The sequence below is a fragment of the Hyaena hyaena genome, unplaced genomic scaffold (assembly GCF_003009895.1).
Source record: "Hyaena hyaena isolate Hyena2069 unplaced genomic scaffold, ASM300989v1 scaffold_1178, whole genome shotgun sequence".
NCBI lineage: Eukaryota > Metazoa > Chordata > Mammalia > Carnivora > Hyaenidae > Hyaena > Hyaena hyaena.
Genome location: NW_024081806.1, coordinates 484969 through 507941, shown reverse-complemented (window position 1 = coordinate 507941; position 22973 = coordinate 484969). Strand labels below are relative to the sequence as shown.

The 22973-nt window shown below is 51.7% G+C and overlaps 1 protein-coding gene across 2 annotated transcripts in view; it reads right to left on the bottom strand.

The window, feature by feature from the left end:
* Nucleotides 1–22973, bottom strand: part of GAB3 (GRB2 associated binding protein 3) — a 58822-nt gene that overhangs the window by 14308 nt on the left and 21541 nt on the right. For both annotated transcript variants that reach the window (XM_039222694.1, XM_039222695.1), the window contains exons 2-8: nt 15617–15920; nt 13141–13363; nt 11791–12269; nt 4967–5022; nt 4299–4518; nt 2017–2098; nt 730–832 (exon numbers count right to left, since the gene is read on the bottom strand). In XM_039222694.1, the coding sequence (XP_039078625.1) occupies nt 730–832; nt 2017–2098; nt 4299–4518; nt 4967–5022; nt 11791–12269; nt 13141–13363; nt 15617–15920 (1467 nt within the window). The remainder of the gene's footprint in view (nt 1–729; nt 833–2016; nt 2099–4298; nt 4519–4966; nt 5023–11790; nt 12270–13140; nt 13364–15616; nt 15921–22973) is intronic.

Here is a 22973-nt window from a genome sequence, read left to right as displayed (position 1 = left end):
TGGGTCTGCGGGGACTCAGGCACATGCACAGCCCAGGACACTGTATTCCCTCCCAATGGGACTCTGAGTCATCCTTCCGAGAGGTTCAGAGGCAATCGGGGCCAGGCTGACAGGGGTCTGCTAGAAAGGAATACACGTGTGGGTTTTCACAGCTTAGACTCTGAACAACCAGAGAGCTACAGAGTCATTGAGATCAGTGGCGCCCGGGTGGCTCAGTCAGTAAAGTGTCCGACTTTGGCTCAGGTCATGATCTTGTGGACCACGGGTTCGAGCCCCGCAACGGGCTCTGTGCTGACAGCTCAGAGCCTGGAGCCTGCTTCGGATTCTGTGTCTCCCTCTCTGTCTCACCCTCCTCCACTGGCACTCTGTTTGCCTCTCTCTCTCTCAAAACCAAATAAACATTAAAAAAAAATGTTAACAAAGTCATTGAGATCAAATTGGATATCGCAGCCCTGGTGAAAAAATTTGTTGACATTTGCACCTTCCCATTACAGATGCCCCAGCCTGGGTCCCCCTGAAGTACCGTGGCCTCGAAATGGTATGAGGAGCTGACTATCACAGGAAAGAAAACCAGCTCCAAACTGATTTATTGCCAGTACCCTGGTATTACATTCAAGTGAGTGGTTTAAGGCTGCCGGGGGCTCTCTGAAGTACGTGTTTCCTTTATAATGAACCCGTGAGACTATGGATTGAGGCGAAACACACACAGAGTGCGAAACAGAGGATTACCATGTGGATGTAGCTTTCTTCCTCTTCTCTGGAAACAGAATTGGCAAAAAATCTTGCAGAATTAATACCATTTCTTTCTGGAGAGAGAAATCTGGTTCGATTGCTAGGGAACAAAAATATAGATGAGGTCAAAGCAAAGTCTTACAGCTGCTCTGAAAGCCAGCCAGGAACTGACACGGTCCCCACGGCGTTTGCAGCCCCGTCCCCCTTCCACATACAATTTCCTTCTGGCCACAGCAGTCCCCGAAGCGGAAGAGACTGCCCAGCTTCTGTCCCGTGCTGGGCCAAATGGCTCCCACCTCTCAGGGGCCCCTTGTTTCCAGGCCCTCTATGTGCCACAGCCCATGAGCTTTCTAGAAACAGGCCAAGGCATCATATTGTTTAGGAAAAAAACACAAACAAAAACAACACTCTCCTCTGGGGCTCTCCGGTTTCTCTTCAGAGTGGCCAGCAAAAGTCGCGAGCTGTGGCCATTCCTCTGATGGGACCAGAAAAAGCCTGCAGGTCAGGTTTCACCCTCCTCCCAAGTCAGAAGCACAGGCTGCATCTCTGGGCATCATGACTGGAAGCAGAGCCACTGCAGAGTCCTGCTTGGCTAAGTGACTGTCTGCCGTGACATTCAGAGTGAACCGGGAAGCCCTTGGGCCAGGCTCGACACTCGGAAAATACAACTTTGGACAGGTGCAGTGAGAGCGCGCAGATACGCGCTGGGGCTTGTCTGCAGGTCCACGAGCCATCTCTTCCTCTGAGAACTCCCTTGTCCTACTCCGTTCGTGAGGTCAGGCTTCTTGAAGCCACATCAGTCCCACTGCCCCCCACCCTCACCCCGGCCACAGGTGACTCCGTTCATGCTGGGGCGGTACAATCGCTCTCCCAGGAAATGTGAGTTGGGGTTGGAAAGGAGCCCGTCTCTGTTGGTCCTGGATCGTAGCGTGTAAAGGAGCTCACGAGCCCTGGTACAGGTATCCACGGCCATGAGGCCTGTGCCACGGCGACAAAGGCTCCCCAGAGACAGAAGAGAAAACGGGAAGAGAGAAGCAGACGTGTGCGATGGGGGGGTTCCCTGGGTTCGCAACAGCTAGTTCCTGGCTCCACCATCCTGGGACATGCAGTTACGTTCCTTCCTTCGTGATCTATGCACGACCTCCGGCTCATGGTAACAAACCCCATCCCCCCTTTGACTTAAGCTAGACCAGGTGGGCCTCAACTACATCTCATCAAGGACGCTTCTCGAAAACCAGGAGCGCCTGTGCTGGCTGAGGCCCCTCTGAGCAATCAAAGACGTACCCAGGCACGGTGTGGGTCCTGGTTAGAGACGCGTGTTCCCTGATGGTGGACAGGTGGCTCAGGTCCAGAGGGGGTGGCCGTGCTGTAAGAGAATACACAATACCCAGGGTGGTAAGTGCTCAGGAGTGAAGGGCCAGAATCTAGAGACGAAAATGAAGACATTCCACTTGGCACATCAAATCCAGATTTACTAACGAGCAGCCGTGACGATGAGTGGGAATTTTGCTGACCCACCCCTCCCTGCCTCACTGGTCATGTTACAGCTAGAGGCGGCAATGGGACAGTACACATAGTCAGTATGCATTTCAGACCTCACTGCGCCTTGGGTACAGTTCTAGGTGTTAGAGGCACAGTGTGAGCAAAACAGATGAAAGTCCCTGACCTTATGGGATGTAAACACCTACCTTACGCTTGGTGTGTCCAAAATTGAAAATTTACCTCTCTTATTACAGGCAGAGATGATCACCGAGGTTCCAGTTCTCCCCGCCTCCCAATTGTCTACCTGATATTACCTAGAACATTCCTCCCCATCTCTCTGCCTGGTTACTCATCTTTAGATCTCAGCTCAATGTCCCCTGTTTAGGAAAGCCTTCTCTGACCTCCAGACAAGATCAGGCCCTGTGTCACAGACAGGCCTATATCCCGCTACCGCGGCCTTAACCAGGTTGCTTTCATTTCCTCCACTAGATGGCACGGCTGGAGACTGGTTACGCCTCCTCCGTATCATCAGAACCCAGGACAGCGACTCCTGCTGCTCACTTTCCCAGGAGCCTCTGACCTGGGCGAGGTGCTGAGCCTCATAGTCTCTGGCGGGAAGGTCTCTCCTGATGGCCATGATGCCCTGGCATCGGCCTCAGCAACCGGCCACCTCCTGGCCTCTCCACCTGCCCTCTCCCCTGCAGCCATGCCTGTCGGAGCCTACCCTCCTGGCCCAGGGGTCCCCTGGACACCCACCCACTGGCTCCCCAGCCGTAAGTCCATACGACACGTTCACGCCTCTAATCGCCAGGTCCTATGGGCCGCGCTGTCCAATATGGCAGCCACCAGTCACATGTGGCTATTTAAATTTATATTTATCAACATTAAATGAAATTTAAAATTCAGCATGGGGGATATAGTCCATAAAAATTCAGTTCTTCGCCTGTGCCGGCCACATTTCAAGGGCTCGATAGCTACATTTCTGTCATCACAGAAACTTCTGTTGGATAGGCGTTGCTATGGAAAATTAACTAAGCAAAACAACATCTACCTCAGAGCTCCAGGTCCTTGTGAAATTGCTTCTGAGCAGAATGAAGGGTTATTTCCTCTGAACCTCGTAAGACAGGGTCCGCTCTCCTATGTGGTACCGACTTCATAATCCTCCTCCTTCCCGCTGGTTGTCACCTGTGCTCTGCCCCCGCCCACCGGGGAACCTGCTTCCTCCCCCCACCCGCGACAGCGCCTGGCACAGCACCACGCACACAGCAAACAGGCCGGAAGTGTAGCTGGACTCACACTGAAGGGGTGAGGCTCGAAGGACCAGGCACGGGGGAGGTGGGGCTAATGACCAGGTTGGGGCGTGACTACCTGAAGTGGTACTTTTTCCAAAGGGCAAACAGAGGTGGCAACAGACCCAACTCCTGGGAGTCACCAGACCTACTCGGCAGGGGGCAGGGGCGGGAATGAAGGTAGCACGTTCCTTCGGCCTGCTTTTCCTTCCCTCTCCTCCTTTCTCTCTCTCTGTCCGTGCTGTCTGCAGCCCAGAGGAGCTGCCTGGGAGTAACGCAGAAGCTTCGAGGAGCTCTGTGCCCAGAGGGTCCGGACTCCTTGCCCCCGGCCACCTCTGCTGATGGATGCACACAGGGCAGTGGGTGACCAGCTGCCTACGACCAGGTCTGACATTCACCAATTCGGGTCAGAAGTCATTCCTGACTACCTCACTGTGATTACATCCAAGTGTGTTCAAAGAGAGGTGCCAGGCGGCTCTCATCCGCATCCGTCATTACCCATGTGTGGGCCGTCGTTAGGGAAGCAGCCAAAGATGGACTCTCTGGAATGAACTTGGCATCGTAGGCCGCATTCGCAGGACCACCATGCCCTAAGTCCTGTGACTCCTTTCCTCGGTCTGAGGTGGCGAGGTCGGCCAGCCCTTCCGGTTCCATCCCGGCCATCGCTCCTCACCCTTACGCCTCCCAGGCCTCTGGGACGGCTCCTCCAGTGCTTTCTCCCCAGAGATAGTCAAGAAGGAAACCGTTGCACGAGGCCTCTAGGCCCTACTCCCCTCCCCTGCTCGGGCAGCTTACGTTTCCTCTGAGGCTTGAGATCTCTGTTCACTGGGGGAGGCTCCGCGTCCGCAGGGAGCTCAGGCAGTGGGCTCGATACACTCCCGGGGCTCATGGGGATGTAGTCATCACGGCCGCAGTGGGTTCTCACAGCAGCTGTGGCCGCCTGAGGGCCCATGAGCACGTAGCCATCTTCGGCATGGGCTGAAGCCGTGGGGTGCGCCGGGGAGAACCCGCATGGCTGCAAGAGAATGGGTGCAGGTCGCGAGCATGGCCAAGGCCGCGCACAGGGGTTCACTTGCAAAGTACCCAAGAATAACTCTGAACTTCCTTGAGAAAGTCAGGTAAGCCTCTAACTCCAGCTCGGCCCCTGCTCCTATCATACGAGGCAGGCGAGAACGCCCTTGGATCTGATGCTAGAAGGTCATGAAGTCACACAAACGCTCTCCGTGTGATGTGATGCCTTAAGTCCCACACCCCGAGGCACACAAGCGTCTGAACATCAGAACTGGAAGGGTCCTTATAGAACGCGAAGAGCAATAGTCTCCAGACAAGTTCAAGCCTTAGGGGAGACTGAAAGGGTCCTCAGAGATTCAGTGCTGAGTCTCACAAGGCTTCAAGGCAGCACACATCGGTCGGGCGATTTGTGGTAAAACTGAGGCTTAAAGGAACTGTGGTGCCAAACTTACCAAATTTAAACTAAGCCGCTTGTCTCGGTGTCTTAGGGATTGGCCCTCTGGGTCAGCTGTAAGAAACAAGCCGGGGGTGAGAAACGCAAGACAGTATCAGTTGAAACTAGGGTCCGAGTCCCTATGCACCTCGGCGCATTTGCTCCGCTCCGGAGGGAAGAGGCACAAAAACGGTTTCTATGCGTAAAGCTCGCTATTCAGGCTACTCAGGCCGTCAGAACAGTGTCCCCAACAGGTGGAAATCAGAGCAGATTTCCGAGTTTCTGTATGATGGCTTCAGTCCCGTCTGTGAATTAGGAGCAGAGACAGCAGGGAGTTAATAAACGACCCTTGCGATGAGCGGGCGGGCGAGGGCACCACGGCACCACGGAGCAGCACCAGGCGGCGCACACCAGGGACCTGTGATCCCGAACTGGTGACCGGGGTTTCCTATAGCGGTGGTCAGCCACCCAGGCTTGGAGTAAGAGGAAAGTTTGGATTAATCCAGGATTAGAAACTTGTCAGATGGATGTGACAGCATGACATAAAACCTTAGAATAATTGTCAGATGGAAAGAAGCCATGTCCAGAAGGCAGGGCCACAAGATAAATGGGCTTCAATTCAAACGAGATATGATTTTGGGCAATTGGGGGCTCAGAGATGGCGGTCACATCCAGAAGAGTGGATGGGTTTACCGAAGTTGTAAGTGTTCAGAGAAGGTTAACGACAAAACCCTAGTGATTCCCAACATTCAAGGAGCAGGAAGCAAGTGCGGGCCCGGGAGGCGCTGTCCCAGAGCACGCAGACATGAGGTCCGGGTGCCTCGGGAAAACAAACTGAAGAGTCCCCATCATCCTCAAGTCAAAGAATAATTCCCAGCATTGGAAGGTGGAATGAAGATTAGCGGAATTAAGATTGTGCGTCCCACGAAGATCTTCCTCTACTTCCTTGATTGCTTGTGCCCTGACAAAGGCACCCTAAATTGAAAATATCCTCAACCGAAAAAGTGTTCACTAGACCTAACCTACTGAACATCATGGCTTAGCCTAGCCGGCCTGTGACACGCGCAGAGCACCTACGGCTGGGCAAAGTCGGCCAACACAGAAGCCTACTTGCTAACCAGACGTTGGCTACCCTGTGTAACTTAACGAATACTGTACCAAAAGTGAAAACCCAAACGGCTGTTAGTGTTGGTTGGTTAGCCTCCTGACCACTGCCACCCAGCTTCATGAGAGCATTGGACCATGTACCATCTGCCCGGGACAGATCCAGACTCAAAATTCTCAGTACAGTTTCTGCTGAATGCATACTGCTTTCATACCATCATAAAGTCAAGAAATCCTAAACCGAACCATCGTAAGTCAGGAGACCATCTGTGTACATATATGTGTCTACACACACACACACACACACACACACACACACGCACACACACTTCTTTATATATTCCTTTTTAACACAAATGGTAGCATATTATACTCACTGTTCTGCAACTTGTTTTTTCCACTTAATACCTTGGAGATCAGGGCAGAGAAACACAGTTTCTTCATTCTTCTCTTTTTTTTTTTTAATTTTTAATGTTTATTTTTTGAGAGAGAGAGAGAGAGACACACACACACAGCATGAGCAAGACAGGGGCAGAGAGAGAGGGAGGGAGTCACAGAATGCGAAGCAGGCTCCAGGCTCTGAGCTGTCAGCATGGAGCCTGACACTGAGCTCAAAGACATGAACCGTGAGAAAGTGCTGAAGTCAGGCACCTAACCAACTGAGCCACCCAGGCACCCCAATAAAAGCATATTTCTAATCCTTTTTAGGGGGCAAGTATAACTTCGGTGCTCGACTTGATAAAGATAAAGCAAATCAGAAAATTGCAGGTTAATATCATTTGTGACGATCAAGGCAAAAATCCTAAGCAAAGTATCAGCAGAGGAGGACAGGGCTACTAAATTGGCTGAGTGAAGAGCCCAGCAAAGCCATTTCCAAAAAGCAATGATAAAAGTGTACAAACTTATTTAAAACAACAACAATAACTATTTTGAGACTCTTCAAAGTCACCAAAAGCACACAACAGCTGGAAAGCATTTATTCAAGAAAAACTGCTGGACATCACGTAAGAACAGCGCAAGTCTGTGGCATTTTACCTTGAGGTGTTCCCAAGCCCCTCACTGGCCGATCGGCAGGGGTTCTACTGGGGACGGGGACCCCAGTGCCAGGCATGGGAAACAGCCAGAAACACAGCACGCTGACCTCAGGAAGGAGTCAACCTAAGTGCCCCAAATTCAAGTGAGCTAAACACAAGCACATCAAGACCAAGACACATCCCAGTCGAAGTGCTGAAAATCAGGGGCAGGGAGGACACCGTGGACACAGGGAGGGAAAACCGGCTCTTTGTGTATAAGACAATCGCCATGAGGTTAACAGCCAACTACTACTCACGGGAAACGGAAGGCCAGAAGGTGGCAGAACTACACTTTCAGAATGCTAAAAGAAACAATGAGAATTCTACATCCAGAACAACCGTATGTCAGAAACGAAGGCAAAATAAAACCATCCCCAGAGGAACAGCGACGGAGAGCGCTTCCTGCTAGCAGGCCCGCCTCCAAGGATGCCCCGCAGGAGACCCTCAATGCAGGCACGTGGTAACCCAAATTCTCACAGTATTATTATGTAACACAGGCAGAGAACTATCTGACTCGTTTTTCCAAAATGAACCGATCCATTGAATGGATATAAAATAATGAATTTAACCCTGTCTCTATTAACGGACATTAAGGTTAATTCCAATTTTTCGCAAATCATTTTCACTCACCAACCACGTACATGTCATTTTTCACATGAGTCAGCATATCTGTAGCCAAAATTGCCCTTCACAATTAGTTAAACCAATTTACAGCACCTACCAAAATTACAGCTACGATATACTCCCTATTCCAACACTGCTGCTGTCCCAATACTGTCCTTAAGAGCAACTATTGGCGGGGCGCCTGGGCGGCTCAGTCGGTTAAACGTCCGACTTCGGCTCAGGTCATGATCTCACGGCTTTTTGATTTCGAGCCCCGTGTTGGGCTCTGTGCTGACAGCGCAGAGCCTGGAGCCTGTTTCTGATTCTGTCTCCCTCTCTCTGCCCTTCACCCACTCACACGGTCTCTCTCGGTCTCTCAAAGATAAACATTTTTTTTTTTTAATATTTTTTATTTATTTCTAGGAGAGAGAGAGAGACAGCGTGAGCAGGGGAGGGTCAGAGAGAGAGGGAGTCACAGGCTGAAACAGGCTCCAGGCTCCGAGCTGGCAGTCAGCACAGCTGACTCTCCCTCACGCTGTCTCTCTCTCTCTACTAGAAATAAATTTAAAAAAATATTTAAAAAATAAATAAATTAATTAAAAAAGGTGGTGTGGCTGAGCGGTCTAAAAATAAATAAAAAATAAAAACTTAGCAAAGTAAGGTCATCAGAGAATGTCTTTAATCTAATAAATGGCGTGAATGGTATGTACAAAACTCTGCAAGCCGCATTACAGCGCTGAAACGTTACGTTGTAACAGGGAAACGCTGGAAGCTTCCCATCTGAGGTCAGGAATAAGACAAGGACCCCTATTCAACGCTGTGTCGGACTTCCTAGCCAAAGCAGTGACAGGAAAAAAAGCAAATGAAAGATATGTGTTATAAAAGACGAAATGAAGGAGCGCCTGTCTTCTCAGTCATTAGAGCATGTGACGCTTGATCTAGGTCTTGTAAGTTTGAGCCCCACGTTGGGTGTAGAGATTACTTATAAACATAAAATCTAAAAAAAAAAAAAAAAAAAAAGGGATGAAATGGGGGCGCCGGAGTGGCTCAGTTGGTTAAGCAACTGACTTCAGCTCAGGTCATGATCTCAAGGTTTGTGAGTTCCAGCCCCGCACCAGGTTCTCTGCTAACAGTGCAGAGCCTGCTTTGGATCCTCTCCCTCCCTCTCTGCACCTCCCCTGCTCGCGCTCTCACTCTCTTTCCTCTCTGTCTCTCTCTCTCTCTCTCTCAAAAATAAACATTTTAAAATGATGAAATGAAATTATTATTAGTATTTGTATGTAATGTGATTGTACACAAGGAAAATGCAACATAATCTACAGTTTAGAAAAACTAGATACATGGGGCACCTGGGTGGCTCAGTCCGTTAAGCGTCCAACTTCGGCTCAGGTCATGATCTCGCGGTTCGTGAGTTCGAGCCCCGCATTGGTCTCTGTGCTGACAGCTCAGAGCCTGGAGCCTGTTTCAGAGTCTGTGTCTCCCTCTCTCTCTGACCCTCCCCTGCTCACGCTGTCTCCGTCTCTCTCTCTCTCTCTCAGAAATAAATAAAACATTAAAACAATTTAGAAAAGCTAGATATAGGGGCACCTGGGGGCTTATTCGGTTAAGTGTCTGACCCTTGATTTCAGCTCAGGTCATGATCTCACGGTTTGGGAGATCGAGCCCCATGTTGGGCTCTGCGCTGAAAGTGCAGAGCCTGCTTGGGATCCTCTCCCCCTACCCTGCCCCTTCACTGCTTGCACACACGCTTGCTCTTTCTCTCTGTCTCTTAAAATAAATAAAGAAATAAAGAAATAAATAAAAATATTTTTTTTGAAAAAAGAAAAGCTAGGGCTGCCTGGGTGGCTCAGTCAGTTAAGCATCTGGTTAAGCCTCCTACTCTTGATTTAGGCTCAGGTCATGATCTCGCAGTTCATGAATTCAAGTCCCAATCAGGCTCCATGCTGATAGTGCCCTGCTTGGGATTCTCTCTCTCTCCATCTCAAACTAAAAAAAATACATGAGAACACATTAATAAGAAATACCCAAGGCTTTGCTAAAATGTATAAATGAAATTATACACAGAAACCAACTAAGACTCATAAATGAAAGGGTATCTCCTCTTCATGAAAAGAAAAGCGCAACATTGTACGGATGTCAAATCTTCACAAATCGGTCTTTAGATACGATGCAACCTTCCTCAAATCCCCAATGTATTTATGTATGTACGTCTGCACCCTGATCAGCAGACTCTAAACTTGGCCTAGAACAGGCACGGCAGTCTTTAAGAGCAGGTGGGAAGGCTTCCAGACAGAATTGTCAATAACGAAGGGAGTGTGACATTGGTGCAGAGTGGACCCCAGGGCCAATGGGAACAAAGATGCATCACCCGCAACAGACAGCATTTCACTTACAGCAGACGGGGTGCTGGAAGGTGTGGGGAATCCAGGGGCCTTTCCAATCAATGGTGCCCGGTCACTGGATAGGGATCCACGTGAACGGTAGTGAACCTTGACCTCACTCTGCTGCCACGCACAACCACAATTCCTCAATGGGGAAGGTAGAACAATTGATCTGACGTATTCCCTCTGATTGGATCCATTCTGTTTCTATCCATCACTGTTGTTTTGGTCTTTATTTCATGGTCAAAACCTCTATATTAGTGAGTTTTAGCTTTTGTTTGCCTTCATGTAAAAAATACAACCTAATTGTTTTATGTCTTAAAATGTTAAATTGGTTCGATATTTTTGCTCTTCAATTTGCCCTTTTTCCAAAGATTTTCTTTTTAAGTAATCTCTACACCCAACGTGGGGCTCGAACTCACAACCGTGAGATCAAGAGTCCCACGCTCTACCGACTGAGCCTGCCAGGTGCTCCTTCGATTTGAGACTTTTGATTCATTTTCATATCCTATCATCCAACTGGTCTGGTCACTTCACTTTCCACAGCTTTCCCTTTCCGCCCACCATCCCCACGCTAGCTCGTTAGGATCCTTTGTGGGCTCGAGGTTGCCCCAGAGCTGTAATGTGTAAAGGTCACATCACTAGGGATACCGGGGGAGGTCTTTGCCAGAAAGACTTAGCTGCTCAGTCAGAATGAGAAATTTATACAATTTGAAGTGGGTTTGCATTCCTTACACTTGCAAACTTCCTTTAAGATAGGACCTTATAGGTAGCAGTGTGGGAGTGATTATCTTGATTATATTTGGTGGGAATAGCGGTGTGGGATGAAGGGGGAGGGCGGGCAGCAAGCAACGCCATCAGCAAAAACAACTTTCCAGAAAAGGGAAAAGAGGGCTCCGGGAGGCATGCTGGCAGAGCAAGCTGATAGGGCTGGGTCGGCTTCACCTTGGTGCTGACAGCTCGGTGCGGGCTACCTCCCTAGCGCCTGGCTGGTGAAATGTGAAAGAACGGGTCGGGTGGCGGGATAAACGGGGCTGACAGGGCTGCTGGAGAACCAAAGAGCTGGGGTCTACCCTCCGGTTCTCGCTACGCACGCCAGGGCCAACGCATGGAATCTGGCTGAACTGAGGCAAAACATATCACCTTCTGTACGAGTGGGATCCTGAGTGACTCCAAACAAATACCAGGAGGGGCGCCCGGGGGGCTCAGTCGGTTAAGCGTCCGACTCCGGCTCAGGTCATGATCTCACGGTTTCGTGGGTTCGAGCCCCGCGTCGGGCTCTGTGCTGACTGCCAGCTCAGAGCCTGGAGCCCGTTTCAGAGTCTGTGTCTCCCTCTCTCTCTGACCCTCCCCTGCTCACGCTGTCTCTCTCTCTCAAAAATAAATATTAAAAAAATTAAAAACAAAAAACAAAACAAAAAAAAACCACCAGGAGCTTCGTCCCAGTGGGGAAGCCCGACACGTGGACAGGGGCACGGCTAATGGACAAGGGCTCCCACTTCCTTTAGCAGCCACAGGGACCAAAGCGTCTGCCGGCCCTGGACTTGAAGGAGAACTGCCAGCTTTCCGGCTGTGCGCGCCCACCAGTGGCCTGGCCCTCCTGGGAGAACTCAGCGGCGCCCTCGTGTGGGCAGAAGGAGGAAAAAGAGGTAGGCGTCCTGCTGTTCGCGTCCACCACTTACCTTTCCAGGCTCTCATGTTATCTAAACCAGACAGAGAGATTCTTCTCGCTGCCATACTGCACTCTGGTTTCTTGATGCCGCCATGCTCGCTCCACAGGACCTGTTCTTCTTGGCGCCGTTCAGAGAGATGGCTTGGCTTAGGGGGACGGGGAGGTGGCATGTTGGACACGATGTCTGGTTCTTTTACCGCATAGGGCAAGGAACCTTGGTTTTTATCTAACTGAATCGTGGAATTTAAGGAAGTTTCCAGCAATGGTGAAGAAAAGTGGTCCTTGGCTGGCCCATTGATATCTCTACTCCGTATCAGGGCAGCCTGAGGCTTCGTGGAAGGTACCTTCTGAGACCCATTCCCGTGGTGTGAGGGGTGGACCACGTTACTGGGCGGCACGGGCTGCAGGCAGTCAACAAAAACGTCATCAAGTGAAGTCTGTTCCAACGAGCGGTCTGAGTTTGACCAGCTATCACATCTGGTGGGTAAACTGAGGGAAGAAAAGCATATAAATTTGAGTGAAATGAAGCAAGTCCATGGTTGAAGTCAGAAGAAGAAAGCCAGGGCACCTGAGTAGCTCAGTGGGCTGAGCCTCCAATTCTTGATTTTGGCTCAGGTCATAATCTTGCAGATTGTGGGTTTGAACCCTGCGTCGGGTTCTGCGCTGATACAGCAGAGCCTGCTTGGGATTCTGCGTCTCCCTCTGTCTCTGCCCCTCCCACCTGTGCGCTGTCTCTCTCTTTTAAATTTTTTTTTACATTTATTTATGTTTTGAGAGACAGAGAGAGACAGAGCATGAATGGGGAAGGGTCAGAGAGAGAGGGAGGCACAGAATCTGAAACAGGCTGCAGGCCCTGAGCTGTCACCACAGAGCCCGACGCCGGGCTCGAACCCACAAACCATGAGATCACGACCTGGGCCAAAGTCGGACACTTAACCGACTGAGCCACCCAGGCGCCCCGTCTGTCTCAAAATAAACAAATAAACTTAAAAAAAAAAAAAAAAGCAGGAAGCCATCGATCCATAGATGAAACGCACACTGGCGTCTCTCCCGTGCCTCTCACATTGCCTCTACAACCAAGCCTCAGTTGCAGGAACAAACGGTTTGTTGGGTTTGCCATCCTCCTGGGGTCAGATACATAGGAAAATGCAAGGTTAGAAACGAAAGCCACAGTGCTGACACGCAGGACTCATCCCTCACAGTGGCGATGGTGCCATGTCCCCACCTTGGCTGCAGCAGGAAGTGGTGAGGGGAGACACACCCACTGGAAGGCGCTGCTCTGTCCTGTCAGGCACGCGGAACACATGTCCACAACAGAGCCCACCAGAGAAGGTGGCGGACGTTCCGCAAATGTGCATACCTGGTGTGACGTGGTCTTCCGGTCTCACAGTTGGACAGAATCAGATAATCGGGAAGGGAGAGGAACTCGGACTCACTCCCGCTTTCCTCAGGGGTGATGGCGTTAGCGCTCGGAGCATCTCTTGGCAGGGAGGAGCCGGCAGCGCAGGCGGCGGGCAGGGAGCTGGTGGCGGGGGCTGGCTGCAGGGAGGAGGCCGTGTGCGGGAAGCTCTCCATGGAATCTGCTGGAGAAATCATTTCCTGGGTTAACATTTGAGAACGGCCATAGCACTCACTCACAAGTCCTCCGACAGCAAAGAAGAAGCCAAATCGAAGATGCAAATCACAGCTGGTGTTTGTACTGACGGAGGAGACCGTTTCCCTGAGCTATAAACAATGTCTGGGGAAGAAGGCCAATGTTCCAAGAGCAAAGTGTTGAATCAATTAAGAGTAAAAAAAGCCAAGCATTCTTGGCCTAAGAGTCTGTGGTAACAGAGTCCACTCACAGCTCCTTTATGGCTCTCAGCCGTAGCCCTACATTACTGTTTATGCGTTCAACAAATACATACGTATACACGTACATTGATGCATAATACATATGCATGTACTCACATACGTGTGGGAGCAGGGATGTATTCATGCAGTACACACGTACATGTCTACGTCTACGTGGAATACCTACTATTGCACCTACTATGTGTGCAGAACTGTTCTAAGTCTGCCAAGACAAAGACCCTGCCCTCGCTGCAGTCTACAGGCCATTATGGGAGACAGACAAATAAGTCACAAAGAAAGAATACTGTTAACGATGTGTGAGGAAGAGGAAAGAGATGCAAAGGCAAAGGCAGCATTTCTCAAGGAGCGCGGCATTCAGAAACTTCCCGTGAGGAGCCTGCCTTTATTTCCCCTTTGAACCAAGTTGGCAGATGTTCCAGATTCCTGAGTCAGAGGGGCCCAGAAGTGCCCGAGTTCAAGTCCAGGCTCTACTGTCTAGCTGTTGTGACTTTGGTTAAGTTACCTGCTTGCTGCAAGTTTGCTTCTTTGCAAAGTGGAGATGCTAATAGTGCCTATGCCACAAAATCGGTCTGGGGATAAGATGAGCTCATACACAGAAGCATTTAACAGGGTTCCTGGCCAGAGCACTCATGATGTGTTGACTACCTATGGTTGCTGCGTACGGAACCAAACGGTTTATGTGAGAAGCCACAAGAAAGCCCCTTGGGCGTGGTTCTCAGACGAAGAGGACTCTGCTGTTACAACCTTCTCAAAACTAAGGTGGGGGCACAGGGAATGAGAAAGGTCATAGGGGGTGGTCTCCGGTTTCCTCCAACTTCATGCCAGAACGTTCAATTTTCTGCCTAGTGCCTGACTCGTTCCTGTTCCTCTTAGATACTAGGACATGTCTTATCTACCTATGTTTTAGGATAACTCCTGGATGATGTAAGAAACAGAAAAGATACGTAACGTGGCACATGAATACGGATCTAGTCTGGGCTGAAGGTGGCAACGAGGGTGGCGAAGAGTGAGTGGCACGCCGGGCAGAGTGGGTCACGGAGGCCCTGCTCGTGTGCTCGGTGTTGGAGGCAAGCCAGGAAGGATTCGCGGCAGCTTTGCAAGGAAGCCTGCCGTCACTTCGCTTCCTTTGGTTTGAGTGCTCTCGAGGCTCAGTAATGTGACTGAGTGGCTAGGTGCGCTTACTAAGCTTCCCAGGCTCTGGAAGGGAACAGGACTTTGTCCCTGGGAAGCGCACGGCCTGTGCCGCCCTGGAGAGCTGGGCTGGCTCTCCACCGCCACCTAGTGGCGTGAGGTGTGTTTCCGCGGCAGGTGAGGAGCACGCAGTAACGGGGTCGACTGTGGAATCTAGGGCTGAGGTGTTGTCTACCAGAGTAACGTGCAAAAAGAAGTCAGATTCAAGGTCGCACAGGTTGAGGATCAGGGCGTGATGCAATGATGCCAGGAGCTCAACAGCAAGTTCTGTGACGGTGAGTGAATTGTAACCCTGGGTGCAGTACGGCCAGCATATTACATAGAAAGGGCACTGCATGCGTGTGCATGTGTATGAAAGAGAGAGAGCGAGAGCGAGAGAGCGAGAGAGAGAGATCGAGAGAGCAAGCGACAGAGAATGTTGGAAACATGGTGGTGTTTATTATTTCTAGGAAAGCAGCAGCTGCAATAGCACGAGGAAACTCAGAGCCTCTCGGGAAATCCTCACCCACACTCTACTGTCACTGCAAAGCTACAGAGTGGCTTCAAAGCCACCAAAGTCACTTGTCGTGCTCAATGTGTGCACAGCTGGGCCTGAAACCTAGAACCAGGTGAAAGGAAGCAGCTTCTAGAACTGTACTTTGTGGAACAATTATGATACCAAGGAGCCTATCTGAACACCCTTGAGGAGGTGGGCTTGGCATCGTGACACATTTCCCTGCAGAAGCGCTCCGGGGCGCGCGACACTCCCCAGGCCACCCCCGGGCACACGGGAACCCCGGCCCTGCTCTCACCCGCACCGTCGTCCAGCTGGCCGAAGTTGCAGACCTGACTGATGCTGTACACCCATGCCAGCATTTCCACTTCGGTCTTAGCGACCAGATAGAACGTGCGCGAAGTGGTCTTGACAATGAACACGAAATTATTCTGAAATTCCTTCCGGACGAAGCCAGGGCCCACGTGCCGGCACACTGCGCACTCGCTGAGGTCGATCACGCGGATGGGCTTGCTCGAGTGCTTGGTCCTGTAGTACTCCAGGACGTCCGGGCTGCCGCTCATGCGGCCCCGCCGGAGGACGAACCAGCGCTTGCGCCAGGCCTGCAGGGGGGCAAATCGACGAAAAGTTACTGGACACGTGGCACGGGCCTCTCCGACTCTGCGTCCCTAACAGTGAAACGCAACGTGCACCCGGCTTCGCATTAAACGGCTGGCACACCGTGTCCAAGTCTGGTTCATTCGACGATGTTACCGATGGCTCGCTGCTGGGGAGCGTGGGGATGGCAGTCGTGCCCACAGGTCAGAGGGACAGGTCTATACGATCACCCCAACCGATGCAGCTGAGGTGTGTGGTGTCAATGCACATATACCCCCGCTTACAAAAAAACTTAGTAATGAATGAGAAGAAAGCTTTTTAGCACTATCTATCTGAATCCCAAAGCCAAAATCGGACACAAAAGCCAGACGCAGGTCACGTGAGCCCACCCTTGTCAGTATTAGCTAACGTTGTTATTGAACTTCTAGAGAATTGGTCAACAAGAAAAGAAAACTCATACTCATTTGAGAGGAGAGAAGATTATCATCATCTGAAGTTGAGGACTTTCTGCAGCTCCCAACTGCTTTACCATAACCCACTGAGGCTCCCAAACTATGCTATGGGAGAGGCCATTTGCTTTTCCTGTGCGTGCATTTTATGTGTGAGAACACTGAGGTTCAGAGAAATCAGTAGGGGGCCCAGCTGCTGCAGCGGTGGGCTTGCACTCACGTGACGATGGAAGGACCAGTAATGAATGTGGAGCAAAACAGTCGAGAGCGGGATTGTAGCAGCTCCTCACAGGTGTCTGACTCTGAGTGGGGGTCTCCGGGACCAAGGGAGTCCTGAACCGGGAATCGGGATGCCCTAGGGGGCATCAGAAAAACAGGTGTGTTTTGCTTGTCATTAAGGTGGGAGGAGGTGCAGGGCAGGGACCGTGTGGCCTCAAGCTCTGACGCCCTGCTGAGAAGTGCTAGGCCATCTGAAAGGAAAGAGCCAAGCACTGAGGTAAAATGATCAGGCGAAGCGTGGTCCACACCCAAAAAAGAGAGTGATGTTCCAGAGAAGCCACCCTGCCCCTGCAGCTCCGCAGCCACACGCACACGCACACGCACAAACACACACGCACGCACACACACTCCACTGCCCCCTGACATGGAATGAGTTGCCTCCTTGGGTGCAAGGCCTAGGAAAAGATGTATCTGCAACTGACTGTGACCCCGCCATTCTGAGCAGTCCTCCCCAACTGCAAACTCCAGCCCAGCACGTCCTGGAGCCGGAGAAGGAAGTGGGGCCCTTCCTCAAGCCCTCCACCTTCTTACATCAAGGCGCAGGCCAGGGGAGCAGGTTGCTCCCCGCTGGGAACGCTCAAGGCTACAGTCGGCAAATGCAAGGGGCAGATTTATGGCTCTGTGGTTTGCTCTTCTGAGCGGGGGTCTGTGTGACAGCAGGAAGCGTGGGCTTCTGCCAGGAGGCATGGTGGCCACTGGTACAGGAAGTATGTTTTATCGCTAGCTTCTTGGGCCTGACACATTTATAAGGCTACTGGCTGAGGCCAAGAGCCCACCGGAGAAGGACAGGCCACCGTCCAGGAGAGTTCCCGGCTCGCTCACTGCCCAGGGGACAGGAGATCTGCGGCTGCAGAGAACCTGACCAAGCGCCGAAAGGGGAAAGGCCAGCCATCACCAGTGACCTACCGCTAGGCCTCACAGGGCCCCGTGAGGCTGTGGCAATGGGGCACGCGCCCCGCGCTGGGTTGGGACAAACAGGGAACCGGTGTCCGGGAGGTGCACCTTGCCCTGGCTCCGCCTCTCTGAGGACAGGTTTGGCCACCCGGCAGAGGGACAGGGCGGTGTGATTAGGGTTCGTCGTTAAGGATCAGAGACCTAAGAGCACGTCTGTGTGTTCCCGGGGAGGATTTAGGAGGAACGGGAAAATGTCTGATTCCGTAAAATTGCAGAACACGCCATCAGACGGGGTGAAGCCACTGAACAGAAGGAGCCCAAGCGTCACTGCGGGGTTCGAAACATGGGGGGGATGGGAAATCGAGCGGACAGGGATGTGAGGCCTGGTCCCCGAGGTCCCCGCGGCGGGGCAGGCCCAGGGCAGGGTCTGGAGGATGAAGGAATGCCATGTGTGCCCAGTAAGGAAAGCTTTCACGGGGAGCCTGGAGCACCCTGAACTTTCCAAAGGCCACTCTGGTAGGGAAACGTGAACAGGAACTTCGTTGTACTTGCCCAAACTGATTCTAAAAGAGGAAGTCAAATGGAGTGCAGAACCAAGTTGCCACTTAATAGCTCTTAGTTTTATGGGAATAGATTTCTCATCCTTTAAGAGCAGTTGGGAGGGGGGGGAGAGTAAGAGCAAGAATCACAGTGCGTCCTGCCCGATAACGGAGACGGAGAGAGGGTGAGAGCCGGGGTGGGGAAGGGCTGGACATACGAAATGAGGGGAACTCGAGCCGCGGCAGTGGCTGCACCGGCGGACGGTTGGCCAGGAACGGCGTGAGCTCAAGAAGAGAATGACATGGTCGTGTCTGAATGTCACTCATTTGTTCAACAGCCATCTCCTGGTGGCCGGCTAATACACTGACACCGTGCGGGCACTGGGAAAATGGAAGGGACCCGGGAACTAGGCAGATGGATAAACAGACGGCTGCAGTCCGGAAGGTGAAGCCTATGGTCATGGAGAGCCGAACTTCTCTGGGAACACACAAACGACACATCAGATGGCGGGGACCGGGGAAGCTTCCAGGAGGAAGTGGTGGGGAAGCCGAGACCGAAGAAGGGCCGAGAAAGCAGCTACTGGAAGGGTTTCCGCTACAGTTGTTCGCGAGTGTTCGGCTGCAGCGCGGGCTGCTGAGGCGTCTGCCGCAGAGACGCCGACTCCAAGAGCAAGCGGCCAGCCAGCCGCTGCCCAGCGAGCTGGTCCCATCTCCCAGCCGAGCAGGTCCCCCCAGCCCACCGAGGTGCCTTGGGTGTACACCTCTCAGCCGAGTTTGAGAGCTGACCATTGGGGCCCCTTGTTTTGGCCTCCCCATGCTTATGCGTCAAACTCCCCAATAGCCGGCCTCTGAAACCCTACATCCCCTCCTTGGCCCTAGTAAAGGCAGCAGCCAGGCCCCTGGGAGCGCTGTCCCTACCGACGACCTCACGCCTCAGCCCCACAGATGCGCCCCCGGCCTTGCAGATCACTCAGCACCGCCCCCCCCCCCCCCCCCCCCCCCCCCCCCCCCCCCCCCCCCCCCCCCCCGCCACCGGCTCTGCAGATCACTCAACACCACCACCACCCCCCTTCGCAGATCACTAATGGCAATGACGACACAAAAGCGTGTTCTTGGAGCTCTTTGCTGCGCCTGCAGCTGACTCAGTCTGGACCGTGAGTTCGGGCCCCATGTCGCATGTGGATATTTCTCAAAAACGAACAAAGACAGAAGCCTTGGGGGTTCAGGCTGTTGAGCATCTCAGTCTTGATTTCGGGTGAGGTCATGATCTCATGGTTCGTGGGTTCCAGGCCCGCATTAGGCTCTGCGCTGACAGCTCAGAGTCTGCTTGGGAATCTTTCCCTCGGCCCCTCCCCGTCTCCCCTTCTCTTCCTCTCTCTCTCTTTTCCTCAAAATAAAAAGTTTTTTTTAAAAAAAGATACAATAAACCAGTTCCACAAGGAAGTGATCACGTCTGGCTAGGGTAATGGCAGGGGGACCCGGGAGCCAAACGAAAGAAGCTCCCTCTGGCCAGAGATGGAACAACCTGAGTTTTCATAAATCTACTATTTATGGTTCCTTGAAACCCATCAAATGTGTTTTCCTCGACAAGCCACACCACTGGGCAGATGAAGGGAAACATCTTTTTATAAATGTATTCTGACCCAGAAAGGAAAATAAATGATAGAATTAGAATATCACCACTTGGCCACGCCAGCGGGTTAGCAGCGATTGGTATAAAGCGTCGGCAGTCGCTGGCTCAGGAAGCGGAACAGGGCGTGACCAGCCACAAGCCGTGGGAAACTGGGCATCTGAGAGGGCCAAGTTCTTCCAGGCACGTGGAGGCACGTGGAGGCGACAAACGGATTTGCAACGGGCTGCTGCTCAGTTGCTCAGTTTATGACAGGACTCAGCTGATAATAAGTCACAAGCCACACATGTGTTTATGTGGGGAGCTCTGTGCTTTCTTCCATGATAAAAAGGATTTTAAACTAATTCCTCTGGAGAGGGCATATTCATGGATTCATTCAATAAACAGCTATTTTTTTCAAATGTTTATTTTGAGAGACCGAGAAAGAGCACACATGGGGCAGGGCGGACAGAGAGGACACACAATCCCAACCAGGTACTGCGCTGTCGGCACACAGCCCGACGTGGGGCTAGGACTCCAGAACTGCGAGATCACGACCTGAGTCGAAACCAAAAGTCACATGCCTAACCAGCTCCCCCCGGTGCCCCCACTCAATAAACAGTTATTAAGCACCTACTGCATGCCAGACACTGTGCGTGAAAGGTAGAAGGGTGCTGGGGGATGGGTGACCTCACAGACCACATGACGACCTGAGGGCTGCTGTCACTTCCCACTTTACATACGAGTGCAGGAGCCCCTGCCCTGAAGCCATGTAGCCCCCTCGGACCCCCTCTGCTGTGCGGCTCTCGGAAGCGGCTCGGAAAGCCAAAGTGGAAAGGGGCGAGGCAAACACTTCAGGACAGATTGTGAAGACGAGCATGTCCTGCGTCAATAAACCTAGAAAGCAAAATCACTATGCACACAATTAGCTACAACTATGGCTCAGAGAAATGGAGTACGAAAAAGAGGGAGGCTACAATGCAAGTCAGGACCCGTATTTGAATTCTGCTTCTGCTTCTGTCTTTCTGGGCGACCTCGAGCAGTTAACCTGACTGCACACCTCGACATGTGTAAACGGAGCCTGTATGCCCTGGCCTGTGGTAAAGCCATGACAAATGAACAGAGAAACATTACCAATTTGAAAGTAACTTATCAAATAACGACGGGGTTGGGGTGCCTGGGTTGCTCAGTCGGTTAAGCGTCCGACTTCGGCTCAGGTCATGATCTCACGGTTCGTGGGTTCGAGCCCCGCGTCGGGCTCTGTGCTGACAGCCAGCTCAGAGGCTGGAGCCTGTTTCGGGTTTTGTGCCTCCCTCTCTCTCTGACCCTCCCCTCCTTGTGCTGTCTCTCTCTCTCTCACAAATAAATCTTAAAATTAAAAAAAAAAAAAAAAAAAAAAAACAAATGATGACGGGGCTGTGTGTCACCAGAGCACCCCTGAGGAGTGCATCCCCCCCCACCCTGTGCACCAATGGTTCTGAGGGCTTTTCCAGCTTTTGGCCTCCAGGCACATTTCAAGAGGGCAGTGCAGGGAGGGGTCTTAAACAGAGCACAGCGGTCTTCCACAGCTGGGAAAATGGAGATGCGAATCGTGGATGGCTAATGTTTGCAGGGAACAGTACCAGAGAGCCGGGAGCTAGGTAAGGGAAGCGTTCCAGAACCCCCCAGAGGAAACCGTACTAACAAGGGCATGTGGAGGTGAATCGAGAAACAAATCCAAAAACAACTGGGCACCCACAAACCGAATCGTTACCGGAGCTCACCCAGGGCTGGGACATGTCTGAGTTCTGACCAGTGAGAGACTCTGGAAAGGCCCCCGCTTAGAGCTGGAAAGGCCAAGCCAGCCCCAGAGTGGAGCCTTCGAATCATCAAGCTGATCTTCCAGTCACTGAACTGTCGCCAAAACAAAGTTCAACACTTAAGGAAGACGACAAAACCCAGGCACTCAACAATATTATATTTACAACGGAAATACTTCCCTCCCCAATTACTACAGATGCAAAGGGGCAGGAAAATGTGGCTCATGATGAGGAGAAACACAAGCGAGCACACATGACAGAGGTGACAGAGTTCGCACACAAGACTCTGAAACAGTTGTTATGGGGGCACCTGCGGGGCTCAGTCGGTTGAGCATGTACTTGGCTCAGGTCATGATCTCGTGGTCCGTGGGTTCGAGCCCCGCGTCAGGCTCTGTGCTGATGGCTCGGAGCCTGGAGCCTGTTTCAGATTCTGTGTCTCCTTCTCTCTCTGACCCTCCCCCACTTGCTTGTTCTCTCTCAAAATAAATAAATCGACTTAAAAAATATTACTCCTTAAACTATTTGAGAAAAAAAAAATAGTACTCTTGAGGAAAAACATGACTAGTTTTGTGGGTTCATAACAAAGCTAATCACCAGGATTTCCTCATGACACATTTCGGTGGCAAGAGGTGCAGATGTGACAGTGAACCAGGCAGACGCCATCTCTAAGCTGGACCCCAGACAGCGTGGTACCACGCTTTTAAATCCAACACAGTAGTAAATGCTCTATCCAGACACTGTAGCATGCGGTCTGGGATTAAGTTGGGGTGTGAGGGTGATCAGTTAAGCAAACCTAATGTGAGCTTTCATCAGCTACTAAGACAAATTATAAGGCTAAAGTTTATAAAGGATACAGCTCAGAAGTCTGGGCATCTGGGGCGCCTGGGTGGCTTAGTCGGTTAAGCGTCCGACTTTCGCTTAGGTCATGATCTCGCGGTTCGTGGGTTCGAGCCCCGCGTCGGGCTCTGTGCTGACTGCCGGCTCGGAGCCTGGAGCCTGTTTCAGAGTCTGTGACTCCCTCTCTCTCTGACCCTCCCCTACTCATGCTGTCTCTCTCCTAGAAATAAATAAAACATAAAAAAAAAAAGAAGTCTGGGCATTTGATTTGTGCACTCAAGTTTACTTGCACAGTGAGATAAACCTGGCCAGATTACAGCAGTTCCACTTCTTGGGCTCCAGAATTCACTCCGATAAAATTGAAGTGGCGCGTCTGGATCGTGTCCATTGTCGAAAGACACCGAAATGAACTGAGAAACATCCTGAAAGTCTCAGAGGCTGTAAAGAGACACCTCTGGTTTAAACTGCTTTTCTGGCCAGAGCGATTACTGTCCCTTTGTTTCGGCGGAATTGGCCCCCTGCCCCCTCTGCAGCGGTGAAATCCCAAAGCTATGAAATCATTTCCTCCACATACGCACAGGATGGGTCGGCAACGTGCCTTCACAGCCGGGCTTCCCAAGTGAGGCTGGAGGAAGCGGACATCATGTGGCTG